The 24094-nt window shown below is 39.0% G+C and overlaps 1 protein-coding gene across 1 annotated transcript in view; it reads right to left on the minus strand.

Moving 5' to 3' along the window:
• LOC307117411 (inactive dipeptidyl peptidase 10) overlaps nt 1-24094 on the minus strand; it is a gene marked incomplete at both ends in the record, with an annotated part of 73950 nt that overhangs the window by 39004 nt on the left and 10852 nt on the right. Inside the window, 3 exons of the mRNA XM_079802238.1 lie at nt 2695-2789; nt 3581-3676; nt 5843-5960. Coding sequence (XP_079658364.1) covers nt 2695-2789; nt 3581-3676; nt 5843-5960 — 309 coding nt within the window. The remainder of the gene's footprint in view (nt 1-2694; nt 2790-3580; nt 3677-5842; nt 5961-24094) is intronic.

Consider the following 24094-nt stretch of genomic DNA (forward strand, 5'->3'; position numbering starts at 1 on the left):
CATCTATAGAACGCTCAAAGTTACCAATCATTTATATTTATTATATTTGGACAATCCTTTTTTTTGTCCCTCAGTTTGTAAAAAAAAAAAAAAAATCATATGATATAATACTTCCATTTTTACATTTATATTATATTATATTATATACTTATCAGTCATAACATTATGACAGGTAAAGTGACTAACATTTCTTCATCACGGCACCTGTTAGTGGGTGGGATATGTTAGGCAGCAAGTGAACATTTTGTCCTCAAAATTGATGTTATGAGAAGGAAAAATGGGCAAGCGTAAGGATTTGAGCGAGTTTGACAAGGGCCAATTTGTGATGGCTAGACGATTGCGTCAGAGCATCTCCAAAACTGCAGCTCTAGTGGGATGTTACCGGTCTGCAGTGGTTAGTATCTATCGATAGTGATCCTAGAAAGGAACAGTGGTGAACTAGCGACAGGGTCATGGCTCATTGATGCATGTGGGGAGCAAAGGCTGACCCGTGTGGTCCGATCAAACAGACGAGCTACTGTAGCTCAAATTGCTCAAGAAGTTAATGCTGGTTCTGATAGAAAGGTGTCAGAATACACAGTGCATCGCAGTTTGTTGTGTATTGGGCTGCATAGCTGCCCATGCTGACCCCTGTCCACCTACGAAAGCACCAACAGTGGGCATGTGAGCATCAGAACTGGACCAAGGAGCAATGGAAGAAGGTGGCCTGGTCTGATGAATGACGTTTTCTTTTACATCACGTGGATGGCCGGGTGCGTGTGTGTTGCTTACCTGGGGAACACATGGCACCAGGATGCACTATGGGAAGAAGGCAAGCCGGCGGAGGCAGTGTGATGCTTTGGGCAATGTTCTGCTGGGAAACCTTGGGTCCTGCCATCCATGTGGATGTTACCTTGACACGTACCACCTACCTAAGCATTGTTGCAGACCATGTTCACCCTTTCATGGAAACGGTATTCCCTGATGGCTGTGGCCTCTTTCAGCAGGATAATGCGTCCTGCCCCAAAGGAAAATTGGTTCGGGAATGGTTTGAGGAGCACAACAACGAGTCTAAGGTGTTGATTTGGCCCTTAAATTTTCCAGATCTCAATCCAATCGAGCATCTGTGGGATGTGCTGAACAAACAAGTCCAATCCATGGCGGCCCTACCTCGCATCTTAAAGGACTTAAAGGATCTGCTGCTAACATCTTGGTGCCAGATACCACAGCACACCTTCAGGGGTCTAGTGGAGTCCATGCCTCAGTGGGTCAGGGCTGTTTTTAACCTGCATGACAATATTAGGAAGGTGTTATGCCTGATCAGTGTATTGTATTATATCATTTGAGGCTTATATATTTTGTGTGTTGTAACGTTTATTTTGGTGCATATCCTTACTCTGTGGATTTCCATCGAAAGTGTATTACCACAATTTTATTTTAGAAATTCTCTGTGGAAACCATTGCCTGGTTTCACAGACAGGGCTTAGATTAAACCAGGATTAGGCCTTAGTTCAATTAGGACAATTAAGTATCTTTTATAGAAACTTTAAAACAATTTATACAATTATTATATTTTAAGATATGTCAGTGCAACTGTCTTTTAGTTAAAACAGCTCCAAAGTGCATTTTAGTCTGGGACTAGACTTCAGCCTTGAAGTGAAGCCAAAACATTTCGATGATGGTTGGCTGCAGCATCGGTCATAAACCCGCCCTCTCCATGTAATCGAATGAGACATGATCCAAACTAGATGGTTTTGAAGATGGTTTCTGTCATTTTAGGTAGTTCATCATCACGCTGATGTATGTTCAAGTGTTGGTTTTAGTTAGCTATTTGATACAAAAAAAAAATTGGGATGTAACATGATTGACAGCGGTGTATGAGCGGGACCTTGATACAGTTGCTCAACCTTAGGATTACTACTGCGCAGACTCAGGCTCCAAATAACATAATCGGCCACGACCGTTTCTGAGATATTTTGGCTTCATCTTTCTACAGTGGAAAGAAGTGGAGACATGTCGTCCATCTTTTCTTACAGTCCATGGTGGAAATCAGCAACATGCCACGGAGCTCAACTTGAATTCTTCCCTTTAAAACACCCATAAATCAGCAAACCATGAATGCAGAAAGTGTATCTTGTGTAGGAGATGTTGTTGGGGCAATGTGACGAGTGTAACGGTGTTGACAGTGTGGGGCTTCAGAGGAGAAGCATCTGTCATCTCAACAACATTCCATTGAGCGTCTGAGGCAATGACCCATATATGATTCTCAGTGTAACCCAGCTGCAGCGTTCAAAGGGTGGCCCTGCTGAAACAGTCTCTTTGAAGACATGCTGCGGGATCAACTGGGGAGAAGTGCAGAAAGGGGGAATAAAAGACAAAGCATTTACTATCAAGCCTCGGAAGCCGAAACACTATCTGGTCTTTCTCTTTGCTCATTTCTTAGCATTCTGATTCTTTCTTCAAAGACGTTTCGCTACCAGTCCATATACTCTCTCTATGGAGTGACCCATTTGTCAGGTTCCATGAGAATGGAGCTAATGGAGTTGTACGTCTTGTCCTGCTCACATGCCTCAAGGGGGTTGTAATTCTCCAGAGAGCTGCTCTACGCCGGTGGTTTGGGACGAGGACAAGACTCTATGAGTGTGTGTCTTTGCGTAGCCTTTATTTACTATTCTGCTGTATTTTATGTGAATGCATGCGCAAGTATACACTCACCAGGGTGCTATTGTCCAGTAGCGTGGTGGTTAGATTTGAGCTGAGATTGTGGATTAAAACATGACCCTCCTGGGTGAAAAGTGACACCTCGTTCTCTGTAAAACATGAAAATTAACATTTAATAGCGGAGCTCCTGACTGACCTGCATCTGGACTGCATCCTAATAAGAATATGTGCTTCGCTGGTGATGGGAAAGTCTACTACCATACCGTTAATATTTTTATCCAGCAAAGATGCATTGAGTTGATCATAAGTGAGAGTAAAGACATTTACGTTGTTACAAAATATAGATGTATAGCTATATTTCAAATAAATAAATGTTCAGTTCTTTTAAAGACCCCATCTGGTGAAAATCACGTTTTCAATGTTGTTTATATGTCTATGTGGTGTTTTTAATATGCTTTTAAGACAAACCATGTGGAAATTCATAAGTCAACACTATTGCGGAGTATGTTCTCCTTAAAACTGCAGTGAACCAAAGACAGTCTCTTTTTGATAAAAAAAAAATCCAGCCTTGGTGGACATAAGAGACTTCTTTCAAAAAAATCTTACTGTCCCCAAACGTTTGAAGGTTAGTGTACATACTTTTGAGTATGCCAGTATTTTTCAGAAACTCAAACTGCATATCAAAATGGGGTTGAAGTAAGTATTGTAAAATCCAAATATTACACACGTCAAGTTGAACTTCTAGATTCATATACAGGCAACTTCTGCAGCTCACATTCCTTATGTTCCTACAAAACTACATCTTGTCTCCTGTTACCTTTCAAGACAAATGAATTGTTGAGATCCAGGAGCTCTAAATGTCCACACAGATCGAATCAATGAACCTAAAACATTCACTTAAACACTGTAAAATATTGTAAAATATAAATGATGTATTTACCATTTAGCCACGTCGCACATGGGTCGTGAATTCTGAAATCCTCACTCTCTAGGTTCTCCAGAGTGAGACGAGACCGCTGCAGGAGGTGAGACTCGTCTGAAATACAAGATCAGGCAGTCAGTTAAGGATGATCACAACTCCTGAGGTCAAATCATGTTTTCATGTGAGAAAAATGGGCAGGATTGTCTGACAAAATCAGATATTGATGCTACTGATGCAAATGCAGAAGGCCATAAGAAAGAAAAATGTACAAATAAACAATTAAATTGTTGAATATGGTTCATTACATTGAAAAATAAATTTTTAAACAAATTTTTACACAAAGACATAGACAGTAAAAAATATTGCATGCAAACCATATAGGCCCGGTTTCACAGACAGGGCTTAGATTAAACCAGGATTAGGCCATAGTTCAATTAGGGCATTTAAAGGAACACGCCGACTTTTTGGGACTTTATCTTATTCACCGTATCCCCCAGAATTAGATAAGTCCATACATACCATTCTCATCTCCGTGAGTGCCATAACTCTGTCTGACACACCTACCACTAGCCTAGCTTAGCACAAAGACTGGAGGTAAATGGCTCCAGCTAGCCTATTGCTCAATAAGGGACCAAATAAAGCCAGCATTTTCCTATTTACATGTTGTGATGTGTATAGTTACATTGTGTACTAAGACTGATGGAAAATGAAAAGTTGTGATTTTCTAGACTGATATGGTTAGGAACTATACTCTCATTCCAGCGTAATAATCAAGGAACTTTGTGCCGTACCATGGGTGCAGCGGCGCAATGATATTACACAGCACCTGAAAATAGTCCCCAGCACGCTCCCTGTGTAAGCAGGTTGTCACGTTGGTTATGTTGATGGAAGTTAGCCTATTTTCAGGCGGTGTGTAATATCACATACACATCACAACATGTAAATAGGAAAATGTTGGCGTTATTTTGTCACTTATTGAGTAATAGGCTAGCTGGAGCCATTTACCTCCAGTCTTTGTGCTAAGCTAGGCTAGCGGTGGGTGCGTCAGACAGAGTTATGGCACGCACAGAGATGAGAATGGTATGTATGGACTTATCTAACCTTGGGGGATACGGTGAATAAGCTAAAGTCCCAAAAAGTTGCCGTGTTCCTTTAAAGCTACAGTCCGTAACTTTTTGCTGTTAATAAACAGAACTGCGTGTGTCTTGCGGAAGAACATTGCAGCCGGACCTACTTCTCTCTGTTTATGTCTATGGCGAGTCACGCAGGGACTGTGCTCCTCCACAGCGGTTCCTACCAGACCGGTCTGAAATAGTCCCAATATAAACACTTATTATAAGTGTACCATCATTATTCATGGTAAGACAAAAACACGGTTTGGAAAAGGGATTCATGTTGTACATTCTCATTATATAATTTTTTGTAAATCTTGAGCACAATAAAAGTTACGGACAGCAGCTTTAAGTATATAATATAAATGTGCCTAAGAAAAAAACTTTACTGGTGTGAATCTTGAGACAAAACTATGGCAGTGACACATTTTAAGATATGCCAGTGCATGTTTGAGTGTGTGTCTGTGAAACCGGGGGATATTGTTTTAGCTCAAAATTAAGTTACAAGCCAATTTGTTTTATTTACTGAATATGAGTTTTAAAAGAGCATATTATGGTTTAATATTCTGTTATTCTGTGATTTAGAACAACTTCTATTATGTTGTGTGAGTCGGTTCCAAAACACACACCAAGCGCCAAACTTAGATTTGGCCATTTGGACCCAGCTCACAATACAACAGAAACACTTCAAACAACTTTTCTCATCTTGCTAGACAGCAAATAAAATAATTACACTTAATTTCAACATTTATTCTCCATATCCCGTCTCCTGCAAAGCATGCTGGTAAAATAAAAAGCTCAATGAATGAAAACAAAGCTAATTTAGTAGGTAGTCCCAATCCACACGGAGTAAGCAAGTTTCTATTATATAAATTTATGTTAATTGCACCAACACAAAACTACTTCTGTTGCACAAGCTCATTTTAAGAGCTAACCTGAGCAGGCAGCAAAAATCCATTCTAAGTGTTGCTTGCTTTGTTTACGCTTGTCTTTTCGTATTTTTGTTTTGTGAATGGATGTCTTATGAGCTCACATAAACCCTCAATAATCTTCTGTTGTGTTTCCCATCTCTCTTTCTTCCCTTATTTGTTGCTGATCTCAGATCTACCTTCTTTTATCTTTGGTTCCCCACCTCATTCAATTTATTTTCATTTAGTCTCCATCTTACCGGGGGTGAGGAGAAAAATTGAGAGGGTGACCAGAGACATGACCCCCAGGATGACCACCATGGCGATACCAATTCCCTTCCAATTCCGAGGAGGTCCTCCCGTGCTGCCGAGGTCCTGCTCAAAAAACAAAATAAAAGTAACTGCATTAACTTTCCCTCCCTCATACACATAGTCTCCCCACCGCTGAGGGAGAATGTATTAGTGCTGCCTCATTTGCACCGCCTCAGAGCAGGGATTTCATGTGAGACGTGCGTATCAGTGCAGCAACCCCTCCGGGGGAGAACGAAAGGACTTCACTCTGACAGAAATCTGTGTCATTTAGAACAATCCTTCATGAAGCCGGCAAGAAAAGAATTCCTCAAGTGATAAATGAGAAGCTAATTGAGTCTCATATTTCGGTTATGTCTTAATTTCCACCGAATGGTGCCTCATTTCACCTTTTTAATGGGGCTTATGTGTGATAAAGTGTGCGTGGGGGTGTTATTTACGCTATGCGGGGTGCGAGGCTAGCATTTCTGTGCTTGGAAGCTTGCAGAGATGCGCTCTCGACTGTTTTTCGAATCTGAATCTACTGCAACAAAGCAGGGCAGATGAGACGAGCCGGAGTTTTGTTATGAAACAGTATATTAGATGTGTTTTAAGCTCGCAAAATGCCTCTGTGACAGCCAAGGCTGATGCAGAAAGCTTTAGCGGTGTATCTGACAGGCATGTTGGGACGGTTACAAGACCATCAGTCATGATCAGGAACAATAAAAAGCCATTCCAAGGCTAGTGGAAAATCACTACTGGTGGCAAAGTGGGGGGGACCGCGGAGCAAGTGTTTACTCATTGACTGTCCATAAAACTTAGTCTTCATTATCTGTGTATTATGGTTGTGGTTTCAAAGGGAGTTAAGCAACCCCTTCTCACCTTCCCTCAGTGGTGGAGGTAAATGAGAGATCTGTGTTAGTTGAAAGGGGGGGGTAAAACTAATTTCTTTACCAGTTGGCATCCTGGCAGACTCCTTAACCTCGGCTGTCTCAGGACAAAAAGAGCAGCACAAGAGCCGACTGCCTGCCATATTTCACCTAAACACCTTCTGACAGGCTGGTAGTGCTGTATACACCAACAAAGTAAGCTGATGTGAATGTTTTTGTTGTTGTAGTCAAGTCCTGATAGTAAAATTGGATTAAAACAAATTAATTCAAAATAAATATTTATTTTCCAAGATGATAACTAATAATATACATGTAAGACATTAACTGCTGTGCATCATATATAAATACACACAAGTGCATGTATATATTTAAGAAATATTTGCATGTAAATACATAATTTATTTTATACTGTATATAAATATATATTTTTTTAATTAAAAAAAAATTCTTAAATATATACATGCATGTGTGTGTTTCTACATAATAATTATACACAGTACACACACATATATTATGCAAACAAACTTTTATTTTGGATACGATTAATTTTTCCCCAGCACTAGTTGAAATCTAAAACTGCTAGAAAATCTAAGTAAAAACTAAAGTTGTGTTCCAAATTTGAGGTTGATATCCCCCAAAAAAAAAAGATCTTTCAGTAAGATTTTGTTTGGGCGCTATGCCAAATTTTCCCCATTAGAAACCAGCAAAGCTCCACTGATACATACAGTGGTTGGATTTGTAATTTGCAGTAGTTTTTCTCTCTCAAATATTACACACACACACACAATGTTTGTATTACACACATACAAACCGCATCCATGACAACACACCCATACTATTATAGCTGCCTAATTTATCTAATTAGCTCTATAATATGCAGACGCAGAAAACATGAATAAAGCGAGTATTTGCTTTATAGCCCAAACCTGAGAAAAAGACACCATCTGTTAAATAATTTTTTTTTTTAATTTTTTTTTAATTTTGAAGCCGTGCCAACAAAATGAAAGCCTATTAACAAAGACGGCGTTATTTTATAGTTAAATGGCCTAGGGTTAAAAATTGCCATTTTAATGGGTTTCAATGGGGACGTTTTTGTCCTTAAGGTCATGTGTGTAACTATTTTGTGAACCTAGTGTAAAATAGATTTATTAAAGGAAATGGGGGTGAAATAGTAAAATTCTAATAAAAAATACACACTTGTGCCAAAATGTATGCAGTTGGTAACACAGGCAAAATGATTAAAAGAAATGAAAAAGGCCATTTTGTTATATGCACAAATAGGCAATTTGGTGCAGATGTTGTTATTTATATGGCCAAAAGGTAAGACGAAGCTTGTTATGCAAGCAGACAACATAAAATGCAAATAAATATCAGTTGTCACTATATATCTTTCAATAAATTGTCTTAATGTGATATTAGTTTTATGATCAAAGCTTTAGTTTTAATTGGGGAGGCAAAACATATAATGCAATGATGATTGAGAGATGTACAAATAAACGTTCCCCAAAAGCCTGATCCTCACATTTTAACATGATGGATAATCACATAAACTTACATTGCTTCAGTCCAGTGAGTGTTCATCTTGAAATATTACTATTATCAATATAAAAGTCACTCTTACATTCACTTTGTAAAAATCAGTAAAGACAGCAAAAAGACACGTGTACCACGACCTCGCAGTGCGCGCTTCCCATGCCGGAAACTCACATTCAAATCCTGTTTGGAGTGGTGCGAGTAAAACCGGAGGGGTTACAACTAATAAAACAATTTAATAAAACATGTTATACTCAAAAACTGAATAGCTACAAGTAAAAGGCTTTTTAATTGCTAAAAAAATAAACAAAATTTAAATTACAAAATATACGACTTACCACAGGTTTTGCTGCAGTTTTAATGCAGTAAGCTTTATAGGGTTAAATGCTTATCATTGTATAAAGGCTATGTTCAGAATGGAATAATTTACTGCTATGCTGTATGATGCCTACTATTATTGCATTTTTTTAAGTAAGTGAAAGGCATTATTCTATGATAAACATTTAAAACAGTATGCTACAGTGTCAAATAACCTCATCAATTTGCATATTCCATTCACTAAGCAATTCAGCTAAAAAAGAAAAGGTTCTAGCACCTATATAGCACCTTAGTCAAAGAACCGGTGAAGAACCTCTGAAGAACCGTTTAAGAGACCACTGAAGCACCAAAATTGGTGCTATATATAGCACTAAAAAGGTTCCCCTATGATTACGAGCCAAGAACCATTGTTGGTGCCATATAGAACCTTTTTGTGTATCATCTTGTAAATGAAATCAAATTTGTAAATTGGCAAGAATTTTTTGTCAGCAGCTGTATTCTCATGTGTCAATAACAAAAAAAGTAAACAAAAAAACACACTGGAAAAGGATGGTCAAGTTGAGAACATTGCATTGTGGGATATAGTATTTCATGCAGAATACTATGTTGGAATTCCATTTTAATATAGTAAGTCATCTATATTATCTATAGTAGCCCACTAGCTTAAAACGCTTACATTTTTACGTGGTAAATATAGTAAGAGTATTATGCTATTCCAAATTCAGCATTTGCTTATACAGTGTATGAATTATTAAAGTATCCAGTTCCCAAAATAGTCAATGCATAACTCATAACAATGCAAAAAAATATTTAATGTGCGGTAAGAAGCATGCTAGTATTGTAGTATGTTTGGAATTCTGATGGAGACACAAATAGCTTCCAACAACTGTAAATATTTCCAAACATGTACACATGGAAATTAGCGGTTATGTTTCTATGGCCTAAATTCACATCTTCAGAAAATCTAATTAGAGCCTCTGAGTTCTTGGATGCTGTTCATTGTTGTGAAACAAAAAGATAACTTCAAAAGCTTCAGAGGTTGCCAGCATGCATTCTAGCCAGAGGCTCATTATTAATAGATCTTATCCTGGAAGCCTCACACAATTAAAACAGCTGTTGCTAGTGTCTGATAAATCTGATAAAGAGAAAGCAAGAATCATAATACAATCGGGTCTCTTTTCAGATTCTACAAATCTATAATACTTGCTCTTCAAAAAAGTAATTTCCTAACATCAAGCCCATTAACCATCAGTTTAAGCCCATCAAATCTGAACTTCATTATCATGAGACACAATATACTAGTATCAGTCTGCTGCACTGAAAATAATCATTTTATCAATACATTTTTCTTGGTTACTATAAAGGTACAAAACTTGTCTCGTTGCACTCTGTTACCTATGACATTTTATTCATCAAAGAATGCTGGAAATGGTATCAGTTTCCACAAAAATATTAAGCAGCACAACTGTTTTCAACATTGATCATAATAAGAAATGTTTCTTGAGCAGCAAATCAGCATATTAGAATGATTTCTGAAGGATCATGTGACACTGAAGACTGGAGTAATGATGCTGAAAATTCAGCTTTTCCATCACAGGAATAAATTACATTTTAATATACACTATATTGCCAAAGTTTTGGGACGTCTGCCTTTACATGCACATGAACTTTAATGACATCCCATTCTTAATCCGTAGGGATTAATATGGAGTTGGCCCACCCTTTGCAGCTATAACAGCTTCAACTCTTCTGGGAAGGCTTTACACAAGGTTTAGGAGTGTGTTTATGGACTTTTTTGGCCATTCTTCTAGAAACCTATTTGTGAGGTCAGGCACTGATGTTGGACGAGAAGGCCTGGCTCGCAGTCTCTGCTCTAATTCATCCCAAAGGTGTTCTATCGGGTTGAGGTCAGGACTCTTTGCAGGCCAGTCAAGGTCCTCCACACCAAACTCACTCATCCATGTCTTTATGGACCTTGCTTTGTGCACTGGTGCTCAGTCATGTTGGAACAGGAAGGGGCTATCCCCAAACTGTTCCCACAAAGTTGGGAGCATGAAATTGTCTAAAATGTCTTGGTATGCTGAATAGGGTTGGGTACCGAAATCCGGTTCCAATATGGCACCGGTCAGGGACGTCGTTAGGCCTATTTTAGGGGGGCTGAAGCTACCCCAAAATGTTCCTAAGCCCCCCTAAATAATAATAAGAACAACAATAACAATTTGATTTATCAAAAACCGTATCCTCATTCATATTTAGACGCAACAAATTATATATATCCAGCTACAAAAAAATTACCGAAAAGTCGGAAGTTGGACAGAAGTACAAAGAACGTTGTGCTATGAAGATGATGCTCCTGCGTTGGTGTGAACTGTGGCAGCTTTCAGAGCGTTGCAGACCGGAGCGCTACTGCCTGGAGGATTCATCTCGTCTCGTCGTTACCAAGGTTATAGGCCTAATCGTTAACAAAAATGAAGGAAAAAACGAAAACTAGGTGGGTTGTCGTTAACTGAAATAAAAATAAAAACGACGCATTACAAAAAAAATACGATAAGTAACCAAATCTGTAATATGTGTTCGGCAAAACTAACTAATCTAAAATTATAGATTAAATGTCCTTAGTTTTCGTCTTTATCAATGTCTTTCATAGAGCAAATAACGTTTAGCTGCATTTCCTTTCCCTGCGTCTCTCTCATACACGCGCGCGCTACACACACACACACACACACACACACACACACACACACACACAGCCCCTCCCTTCAGTCTCCATGAGAACGAGTGTTCGATGTTGAAAGCAAGTTCGCGAAAGGTTGGTATCTCGTGAACACCTTTACACAATCACACATTAAAAAGTGGTATAAAAATATTTTTAATTCAGAATATAATTTTGTCAGTGTGTTAATGTCGACCCGAGAAGCGATTGCTACTTTAGAAAGTTAACTAGTCGCAAGTTTGAGGTAAAATGCAGTTGGGTTGTCGATGTCAAAACACTATAAGCTGTGATTCAAATATTAAATAATGTTATGTAATTTACTCTTACACTGAATGTTTGCTGCTTCAGTCCAGATGAGTGCGTGTGTGTGTGTGTGTGTGTGTGTGTGTGTGTGTGTGTGTGTGTGTCAGAGCTGTGGTATTTGTAGCTTAGGTTGAGCTCAATTTAGGTTTAGCTATATATTTGTATTTTAGCTCAAAAATGGGTTGAATACATGCGGTTCTGTGTAATTAAATAGCATTCTGTGGACAATTTATCTTATATAGAGAGGAATTAGATATAGTATGCTATTACTTTATCATACATTTACATGAGCAGACAGATAGCATTTAAGTCATTATAGTAACTCATCAGGAGCAAAGTCTGGCCTAAGTTAATTCCCCCATGCAGCTTTGATGTGTCTAAAAGCTAACATTACAGTAACTTTTCTTTAACAGAGTAGAAATGGAAGAAGAGGATATGTCTGTCATGTTTTACTTGTTAACATCTTGGTTTCTTGACTGTTTTTTGACATTAGTGTAGCTCTAGATGTGAGTGCAAAGATTTTGCAAACGCAAGTTACAAATACCCTGGGGGCTAAGCCCCCCTTGTCTTCCAATCCTAGTGACGTCCCTGGCACCGGTGCTTATATAACCGGTATGTACCGGACCGAATCAGAACGCAGATTTCGGTTCCTCATTTCGGTGCCAAAATTCAAACGTGCTTTCGCGCTTTGGCTGAGCCAGAGACAGACACTCAGCGCTGGTCACATCACAACTCATGACAACTATTCAGTGTTTTCAACCACATCATGTTTATTTCAGGTTTCAGACATAAAATGTTCATAAGTACTAGCAAAAAACACACACAGATGTCTATGAAAGCGGCAATGACAATCCTTTCAGACGGTTATAATTTGACTAACGTTACGTGTTTTATTCACATCAGATACATGCACATTATATAGTAACTATATAGTTTACTCTGTTCTTCTTCCAGTTCACTGGTCACTTACTTTCATGTATTTCGTGAGACGTGAATGAACTCAAGTGTTGTAAATCCGACAGATCCGATTCTGAGGCGCAAACTAACATGGCGCCGCCCATTGCGCTTTATAGATCAACTAACACACATTCACTCACACATTTGAACATCAGATAGTTCGTGACACAGTTAAGAAGTTTGTGAATATTTTGAATAAAAAGAAAAAACGAAATAAACCCGATACAGCTGAGCTGTCAGCGCTATTGCGGCTGCTGTGTGTCATGTGAGAAACATGACGCGTCACCATGGAAACATTAAGGCGATGCGTTCTAAAATATTTAGCCAGAGAATATGATCATATTTCAAAAAAGAGCTGAAGCTCGAAGCTGGTTAGTAGCAGAGCAAGAATACAGACGACTGCTGTTATTACTGTAACTGTTTAGAGTTATATTAGGCTTGTTGTAGTTGGGTGGCTTAGGTTTTACTGTGAATATGTCAATTATAATTTGTAAATAAGTAAATTGTGTTTTGTATTTATTTATATTCATACATTTAAGTATACATTAAACTTTTAATAAATGGTTCAATTTAAATAATAAATAAATAAATAAATAAAAAGCCATTTAATGTCATCCACCTCGTTTGGTGGCCTTTTAAAAAAAAAAAAGTATCGGTTCAGGCACCGTTTAGGCACCGGAACCGTTTTAAAAGTATCGGTTTGGCACCGGAATCGAAAAAAACCCAAACGATACCCAACCCTAATGCTGAAGCATTAAGAAGGGGCCAAGCCCAACTCCTAACAAAAAAAACACCATTATCCCCCCTCCACCAAACTTTACACTTGGCACACTGCAGACAGGCAAGTACCGTTCTCCTGGCAACCGCCAAACCCAGACTCGTCCATCGGATTGCCAGACAGAGAAGACAGACACTTCTCGCCTGCTAGAGTCCAGTGGCGGTCCGACGCTTTGCAGGTTTTTATACACCTTTGGTCATGCAAGTGATTGCAACACCTCAATTCAATGATTTGGAGGGGTGTCCCAATACTTTTGGCAATATAGTGTATATTATAGAAAACAGTTATTATTAATTGTGTTAATATTTCACAAATGTTTTACTGTATTTTTGATCAAATATATTTAAGAAGCAAAATGACAAAGAAGACTATGATTCAAATTTTTTCTTGATCCTATTTTAATCCGATTTTTCAACTCAACTGGAAATTGTTTTTTTAATGTATTAAGTGCAAATTTAACACCATTAAGAGAGGTCTAAGAATTTGCCAGTGGGGTAAAATAAACTGGAAAACAAGAAAAATTACAAATTAATATGATGCTTTTTTCAGTATAAGATTGTGACCCACTCGCACTACCCCATTAAAGTGGCAGCCACAACAACACAATTAATGTAATTTGTTCACACTGTTGAATACAAGACTGTCACTGTTTTCATTTCAAAGGCATCTCTCTCATTACGGGCTGAGAGCCCAGTATTTTCTGAGTTAAAGCTTCATCAGCTCGCTTTCCGCAGGTCCCCTGAGCCCTGAAATTATACTACACTCCCAATTAGGATGGCTGTGTTGGCAAACAGGGGAGAACCCTGCATCATAGATGAGAAAGTATCTTGCAAGTTAATGCATGTTAAATTTGAAGAGAATTCCCCATCTGACGGATGCAGTGCTGTCTTAACCTCCAGATAGTGATAGTGAGAGTGATTGATGGGTTAGGTATATGACCAATTTCATGTTAACAGTTAATCACAATAAATCACACATATTTAATATTTAACAAAAATAAAAATTTTTTTTTAAATAATTTAATTAAATGTAATGTTTTTTGAATAATCAAGTGAATTAACTACTTTACCAGTAATCAAGAAAACGGAGGTATTTGAGGTATTTTACAGACTCCGTATCATCACAGTGAGCTTTTATGAGGGTTACGCATGCGCAGTAAGGCATGTGCTCCAGCGATCTCTCTTGAAGCCAACACGGAAGAGACTTAAACTGCAATTCATCGACTGGCTGCTAGAGAAATCCGTATCTCCCCCATGTTAAAATGCCCAACTTTACAGCAGATAAAAAGCCTGGTACAAAAAGTGGTTTTGGTCTACACAGCTAATTCTGCCCTTCATGACAACTGTGAACTAAATAATACAAAGCCTTAAAGTTCTGAACAATTAAGGGCATGGCCACTTGAGTGACAGGTGGATTGCTACTATATGGTTTAGCTAGGCAGGCGTGGTTTCAGCAACCAGGCACCTCAGCTCCACCCACATCCCGCCTCTTTGCCCATTTTCAGTTATCCGGGAGTGATGCGCTGCCAAGATGGCAACGGCCGACTTTAGGCTTCAAAAATGTTCTTAAGAAACCTACGGGTCACGGACACTACGTCCATATTTTTTTTACAGTCTATGGTGTGGACATTGCGCCATTTTCAAATTGCCACTTCCCGAAACCATAGTTCTAATGAACATCTGCAAACAGCATCGCAAACTAACATGGTGGGAACTACAGCTCTCGACCTGGTTAGAAGGATAGTTTCTTGTTAAAGGTGTGTAGTATTTATGAGGATCTAAGCTCATGGAGCGAACTTGTCAATCATCTTGATGGATGACGCAGAGGAAACTCTGACCAATATACTAGTTGCGACAGTTGTACTCGCATGTGACTTGCGTGAACACATTTTGGTTCGCTTTAAAAAGGTTGCCTTGTAAAAGCAAACCGATCCAAGAAGAAAATGCAAAATTGTAACAAATTAAGTTCCTGTTTCGGGAACAAAACAAATGATCTATAGATGTGAAAACACCCTCATTCACACTGGGCATGTGCTTACAAGTGTAAACAGTTGCCGGTTGCTCTAATAATAGATTGTGTAGACAGCTATTAACTGAACAATGGCTGCTAAAAAGGACAACAAAGTCAGCAAAGCTTGCAGTTCCGTCTCCATGTTATTGTTTACACGGTTGTCGATGCTGGTCAGTTACAGGGCCGTTGAGAGAGACGGCTCTGGTCTGTTATTGTTGTGTTCTGGTAGAGTAGTGTGGGCAGCCACGCCATCATTTTCAAAAGTCTCAGTTTTGGTCCGTTTACTCTGAAAGTCAACCTGGAGTTTTCTAAATAAAACACATCTGCAGCGTTTCCAAAAGTCTCGTTTTCGAGGGTCAAAAACTCTGGAGTAGTGTAGATGCCAGGCATAACCGTATCAAAAGTTATGCGTTTTAAAACAAAAACGCATTAGTGTAAACAGGGCTTTAAAGAGCAAGCTAACATTTTTGTACATTTTATAGCTTTCATTCTATTTAAATATACACATTTTAATCTATATATTTTAGCATCAACAATCAGTGTCGTTTTTGAAGAGTGTGCATGTGCATAAAATGCGGAAGGGAACTATGATGTATGAGGGATGAAACAAACATCAAATAATGCTAAATAAAAACGGTGGAGTAGTCATTAGGTGACATGTTCGCTACAGCAACATCTCAAATAGATTAATTAGAATTTATTGCTCCTCCAACTATGCTTGACATCAACAACAGTCTTATATTGTTGAACCAATATGGTTCAAACGACAGAGGTGTGACCATGTTACTATGGTTTCGTGAACTAGTTGGTTAGTTTCTCTAATGAAGCATCCTAATGGTAGTTAAAGGAATAGTTCAACCAAAAATGAATTCTGTCATTAATTACTCGCTGTCATTCAATCTGTTCATCATATAAAGCGATCGTGTCTCTTCAGAAAAGTAAACTGCTCAATTCATATGGATTAGATTTACGATCTCTTTAGGAACTTTTTGAAGCATCATAATGCATACCCTACTGTAGCTGTGGAGGGACAGAAAGCTCTCTGAGTTCATCAAAAAGATCTTCATTTGTGTTCCGAAGATGAACGAAAGTCTTCAAGTTTGGAACGACATGAGGGTGATTAATTAATTTAACAAACTTTACTTTTTGGTGAACGAACCCTTTAACCTGCGAGTTACATCGCTGTACCTCAGATCAAATGCACCTCAGATCAAGAGATTTAACAATTCTGAGAGCCGTTACAAAAAGAGAGTTGACAAATAGAGACATGGAGTAAAAGTGAAAGCAGCTGGCCTTCAAAAAACTTGGCACTGGTGTCAAAGTGACACATTTTCAGCCGGGCAGAGGCCCAAGCAGACAGATTTCTCATTGCATTCCACTCAAGCGCTCAGTTCACAAAGCAGCGCCTCTACAAAGCTGTCAGTCACATATATTGTGCCACTCCTGCAATGCAGAAAGCAAGGCTCCGCGTGGGCGACAATCTCATCAACGATGCTCCTGTGCTATAGGAGGAAGAGAAACATGTTTAGAGGTTCGATAACACACATCACATATGAAAAATCTTAACGTACCTAACCTCAGAACAAGCAGAGGGGATCGATACCAATGGAAGTGAGGGGAACTCCAGTGGGAAATTATTAATGTGAGAGAGGGGAGATAATGTGAGTGTTCTAAGAGACGGTGAACTGTGATCCATTGGGATTGCATGTGGACCAATATGGGTTTGTTAATGGGAGATGCTGATATCGAGACCAAAGTGGCCGGCTACATACACAATGCTGCTATATACATAATATCATTTAATAACAGCAAATGAGATGTACACAAAATTGCTTAAATTAAATGAATGCTCAATTTAAAGAAAACATATTTTAGTATCCATTACAATACCTTGAGAAAGCTCTATCATTCCCATTAATCTTGATAGCAGCAAGTCAGCTGGAGCATGTCCTCTGAAAGTACACAGTTTTAATGCTGAAATTGATTTTTATGGGAAAAATGCTGTCCTGGTGGCAACACATTTCATGCTTTTAAGATCCCTCCAAACAAATCCTGTTGTGCTATAATATAATGAAATACTTGTGATTAATATGTTGCATTCAAAAAACAGAGAAAAGCAGGTATACAGTATCCGAAAATCCAAACAAGAAACATTCATCAACACAGGAAACACATAGCCTTCAGGGTGTTTTGGAGGAGTGAGGTGTCTAAGTTGCAACATCTTGCTACTGGGGTGCCTCAGGGCTCAGTGCTTGGACCACTTCTCTTCTCCATCTACATGACATCATTAGGATCTGTCATTTAAAAACCATGGCTTTTCCTACCACTGCTACGCTGATGAAACACAACTCTCAATTCTCAACTCAAAAACACTACCTCTCATTCCAGCCAGATGATGCAACGTTAGCTGTTTGTATCTTAGCCTGCCTGACAGACATTTCGGACTGGATGAAGGACCACCACCTTCCACTCAACCTTGAAAAGACAGAACTTCTTGTGATCTCAGCCAACCCTACACAATCACATGTCTCCATTCAGCTAGGTTTGCCATCCATAACTACTTCCAGGACAGCCAGGAACCTCAGAGTTGTGATTGATGATCAGCTAAACTTCAATGATCACATTGCTAGTGTAACCCCTCCTGGGTCTAAGAGGGACTCAAACCCTGGTCCGCCAACTTGAGAGTTGGACGCTCTAACAAGGAGGCTGCCACAATCGCTAGAGCATCTCTTGAGATCAGAGGAGTGAGGTTTACTCGCACAGCAACTACCAGATGGCCTCCGTTACACTAGAACGGCCTGGTCCTGCAGATTTGCCCTTCTTATTGGAACATGCTACACAACTCCTTGTTCTATCCATTGTAATGCTCTCTTGGCAGAACACACTGTCAAACCTCTGCAACTGATCCAGAATGCAGCAGCTAGAGTGGTCTTTAACAAGCCGAAGAGAGCGCATGTCACACCTCTCGTCATCAATTTGCACTAGTTGCCAATAGCACTTCGCATCAAATTCAAGGCACTGATGTTTGCCTACAGAGCGACCATTGACTAGCTCTGCACACCCATATCTAAACTCACTACTTCAGACTTACGTGCCTTCCAGAAGCTTGCTTTCTGAAGGTGAACGGCATGTGTAGTGCCATCCCAAAGAGACACAAAAGCACTTTCACTGACCTTTACTTGGACTGTTCTCAGTTGGAGGAATGACCTGCCTAATTCAACCTGAGCATGATGTCTTATTGATGGCTCAATTTATTGATGGTTACCTTTCTAGCTGGAAAACTAGCAAAATTTTTTACTTTGCTCTCTAGAGATTCTGCCTGTTAATGCGAAGTATCTGAGCTTTACATAATCGTGAAACATATGGTGGAATCCTGTTAAGCTAAATTTAAGGCAGTCTTTAGAACCCCTGAGGGCAAACAAATGACCTGCAATCCAGTAAATATCAGCTACGGCTGATAAATAGATGAAATTAATATTGATTCATTATACTGAACTGAAGCCACACCGTGTCTATAATTGTGATGCTGACTAAATGGATGGAGCCATAAATGCTTTCCATAAAATGAGCCCCTAAATTCGTTATTTTGCTAATGTGTTAGCTATTGACAAACGAGGAGCATTAAATTGCTGAAGGTGTTTAAAAAAAGTTTGACCGACACCATTTATGTAGTCATTCTGAATGATAGCAAGCATTGAACACAAATGGTTTGTTTTAGTGTTTCAATTAGAACACATCTCCAGGGCTGAAGGATAAAAAGTCCATCCACATTACTGACAGCAACTTTTTCTTTTTGGCAACCCACATTAAGACAGACATAATTTAATTAACTACAGCACCAGGAAATAATTGCTGTTGTTTTGCCAATCATCACGCACACTGAATTCAAAAACCACCTTCCCAGAAGTTTAAGGAAGATAGAGTATTGTGTATTATGTACTAGCCTCTGTATTTACATTTGCATGGGGAACGACCAGTGATGTTCGGGTGCCCACAGGAGAACTAGATATTCATAACAGCTAGAGAACACATGAAAGTTTTCAGTTTCACAAGCAGACGTTTCTTGGATTTTTCCCATTTGCAAGAAGCTTTCATGCCATGTTCACACAGCAGCAGAATATGGTTGTTCATCCTGTATTTGAGTCCTTAACGCGGTTATGTTCACACACAGTTCAGTTATTTATGGCAATGACAAATGCATTCTATATAACATCACACCTGCAAATTTTCAGGATTCACAACTGCATTCTCGGAAAGCCCTTGCTGTGTGAACAGAACAGAACCGGACTGGACAACAACACTCTAAAAAAATCCTGTGCTAAAAATAACCCAAGTTAGGAGAACCCAAGACTAACCCAGCATTTGGATTGTTTTAACCCGGCAATTGGGTTGTTTTAAGCAAACATTTAACCCAACCGCTGGGTTAAAACAACCCAATTGCTGGGTTAGTCCATTTTCAACCCAACTTGGGTTATTTTTTACCCAGCATTTTTTAGAGTGAACACTTTAAACCTGAATACATTTTTTATTTTGTAGTCATACATTTTAATAGCTCTGAACTTTAAATATTTGATTAAGCTAATTCACCCATTTAACTTATAAATATAATGTAATCTCACATTTTTTTGTAGTGGAAACTTGACTAGCTTTAATTAGCTAATTCAATAAATGCCATCTCGCTAATTGGTTACACAATGCTTTGGCATTAGCATAGCACTTGCTGAATGAGGACAGCGATATAATACATTTAACATATATCTGTTGTTCTCAAACTAAGCTCATGCTCCACTCGTCACCATGATGGTAACCCTACAAAAAAAAAACATAACTCATAAACTCTGCTAAACCGGCATAAAAAACACTTAACCACTTAACGTTAATCTTGCACAAACAAACATAACGTAACCCTTAATTTTGGCATTTACGGTCCCTTTTGAGTGTCATGCCAAAGCATTCTGGGAAATAGAAATCCCAGCCCAGATTAGGTTAAATTTAAGTTAGTCTACTCTAAATGAAAAGAAACAAGTTCATAAAACTTAAAACAATGAAAGAATTCAGATTACTTCAAATGTGTCAAGTTTTGAGAACTCACAAGAAAAAAGGTTCTAAATACTCATAAAAGTTCATTTGTTTTAACTTATTGTTTAATTTGAGTTGACTCTACTCAAACCAATTAATTATTTTGAGCGCTAGGGTTTAGTTGTCTGTCATACAGTGCGAGAGAGCCGTTCTGGTTTCGGTAATGGATAGCTACGGAGATATGAGCTGTGTGTCATCTGAAGGTTTTAAATCCAGTCATTGTTCTCCACCAGAGCTGCTCTCATCAGTTGTGTGCTCTTGCTGTGTTTACACTGCCAGCGAGACAAAAGCCACATGATCCAATTCATTTCAATGGAGGGCAGGCAATTTCCTGCGACACAAGCAACAGTAGCTGAGGTTCCATTACCCTTCAAATTGCGAATTGAAAATACACCCAATGGAAACATGTCAATTTCGACAAAAACTCCAATATAATTGTAAAAAAGTGTTTACGCTCGCATGAGGTGGTTTTTCAGGCAATTCAAAAAAGGAATATTTCGCAAAACTGAAAAGGAAAGCATTTTTTTGCATTTACAGGTCATACTGGCATAGATGGCGCAGTATGTTCGGACAGAAGACGAGACCGAGTTCTTTATTAAACTCATTCTAAACAACAAAGAAATGTCATAATTTATCAAGACCTCACAGCAGATATGAGGGAGAAATGGTGCATTCAAGTCATGTCGTAAAGATCATATTTACAAGTTGAATGCACATGAACGCCATCATAAAGTCATAAACACCAGTGGGAAGCTCGGGATTTTCTTTAAGCCCTGATCTTTACGAGCTGAGGGCGTGTCCATGAGAAACATGGCGGAATACCACAATACTTAAAGATATTTAGCAGTGATATTGTCAGGCTTTTCTACTTACAGCGATAGCATATGATAATAACTATAATAGCATTATAATATAACAATATAATATTTGACGATAAAGTTTACAGTGGCTTCAGAAATTAATTAAAAACATAAAAAGATAAATACACCTGATGCACATTCCTTGTTCTTCATTTTCCAGAAGTAGATTTTAAGAAATTTGCTGTATTTTTGTGTAATTAATGAAGAGAAAGTACTCCGCCATCTTACTCAGACGAAAGTGACTTGAACTCACATGATGTCGTGAACACGACTTCCTACATTTGCAAATATGAACTTCCCAGAAAGCCTTGAATGCACCAAGACACCCAGAAACACCTCATACATGGCCGCTCCCAAATATAAGGGGATTTCTTTCCCATTAATGCTTCGTTAATGTCTACACTCCAAAAAATAACGTCTACACTTTAAAAAATGCTGGGTTAAAAATAACCCAAGTTGGGTTGAAAATGGACTAACCCAGCAATTGGGTTGTTTTAACCCAGCAATTGGGTTGTTTTAAGCAAACATTTAACCCAACCGCTGGGTTAAAACAACCCAATTGCTGGGTTAGTTCCAACTTGGGTTATTTTTAACCCAGCATTTTTTAGAGTGTAGTGCAGCCAGTGACTGCGATATACGTAAACCTACCAACATCCGTTGCCATGATTTTTGGAACGACTTTTAAAAAAACGACGTTTTTTATCAACATTTAGAAAATATCACAAAAGTTTTACACAAATCTGTAATGGAAACCAGGCTAGTGACCGTTGGAGACAGGATGTATGCGTGTCCAGAGACGTGCCAAAATTGTGATAGGTTTAACTTTATGCAAACGAAGAGTGACAACCAATAGGAGAGAGAGGGAGCTGGACGTCAAGCTCCACCCATTGGCTCTGCATTGAGCAGCCTTGAGAGTTTAGTGGTCAGCAACTATGAACCCATGAACCCAGATAGACCGACGCTCGCGTTTTTGCTGCAGATAAATAGTCACAATGGCAAAGAGCACTCGCTGTTTCTCGTTCATCTTTAATATTGATGTACTGATTCCATTTACACTCACCTAAAGGATTATTAGGAACACCTGTTCAATTTCTCATTAATGCAATTATCTAATCAATCAATCACATGGCAGTTGCTTCGATGCATTTAGGGTTGTGGTCCTGGTCAAGACAATCTCCTGAACTTCAAACTGAATGTCAGAATGGGAAAGAAAGGTGATTTAAGCAATTTTGAGCGTGGCATGGTTGTTGGTACCAGACGGGTCGGTCTGAGTATTTCACAATCTGCTCAGTTACTGGGATTTTCACCAACAACCATTTCTAGGGTTTACAAAGAATGGTGTGAAAAGGGAAAAACATCCAGTATGCGGCAGTCCTGTGGGCAAAAATGCCTTGTTGATGCTAGAGGTCAGAGGAGAATGGGCCGACTGATTCAAGCTGATAGAAGAGCAACTTTGACTGAAATAACCACTCGTTACAACCGAGATATGCAGCAAAGCATTTGTGAAGCCACAACACGCACAACCTTGAGACGGATGGGCTACAACAGCAGAAGACCCCACCGGGTACCACTCATCTCCACTACAAATAGGAAAAAAGAGGCTACAATTTGCACAAGATCACTGAAATTGGACAGTTGAAGACTGGAAAAATGTTGCCTGGTCTAATGAGTCTCGATTTCTGTTGAGACATTCAGATGGTAGAGTCAGAATTTGGCGTAAACAGAATGAGAACATGGATCCATCATGCCTTGTTACCACTGTGCAGGCTGTGGTGGTGGTGTAATGGTGTGGGGGATGTTTTCTTGGCACACTTTAGGCCCCTTAGTGCCAATTGGGCATCGTTTAAATGCCACGGCCTACCTGAGCATTGTTTCTGACCATGTCCATCCTTTTATGACCACCATGTACCCATCCTCTGATGGCTACTTCCAGCAGGATAATGCACCATGTCACAAAGCTTGAATCATTTCAAATTGGTTTCTTGAACATGACAATGAGTTCACTGTACTAAAATGGCCCCCACAGTCACCAGATCTCAACCCAATAGAGCATCTTTGGGATGTGGTGGAACGGGAGCTTCGTGCCCTGGATGTGCATCCAACAAATCTCCATCAACTGCAAGATGCTATCCTATCAATATGGGCCAACATTTCTAAAGAATGCTTTCAGCACCTTGTTGAATCAATGCCACGTAGAATTAAGGCAGTTCTGAAGGCGAAAGGGGGTCAAACACAGTATTAGTATGGTGTTCCTAATAATCCTTTAGGTGAGTATATATTCAGTGTTTTTCATCCAAAATGTTTGCTTTTAGCGGCAAGAAAACTGGTGAAAATAAAGAAATACATGACATGGTCAGTGTCTTGTTGTGATAGCACCAAAGAGCCACAGAGTTTACACTGTTCTTGGTAATCAACTATATCGTTGCCTGTGCACATTAACTGGGATAAAAGGTGTTTTAATATAAAGATTACATCCTTCACTTTTAACAGCATTCAAGATCAAACTAAAACAGTCTAACTCGCCAACGAAACAGAACAGCTATAAATTCATAATGACCTGCTCTTGATGTGAGTTCAACACATTGGTGCCAAACATATGGTGAACTCCTTATGCTCCGCTTCCGTGACATTATCCAAACTGAAAACACTATTCCAGGACAGCCTACATACTGTAACCCATGTGTCACTTCGTGACACCAGTCAATGTAGCGTAACATGATTTCACCTCTAAATTTCATCATATGAATATTGAATTCTTTCACTTTTTCATCATTTTAATGCCT

This window comes from Gobio gobio (genome assembly GCF_949357685.1).
Source record: "Gobio gobio genome assembly, chromosome: 21".
Lineage (NCBI taxonomy): Eukaryota > Metazoa > Chordata > Actinopteri > Cypriniformes > Gobionidae > Gobio > Gobio gobio.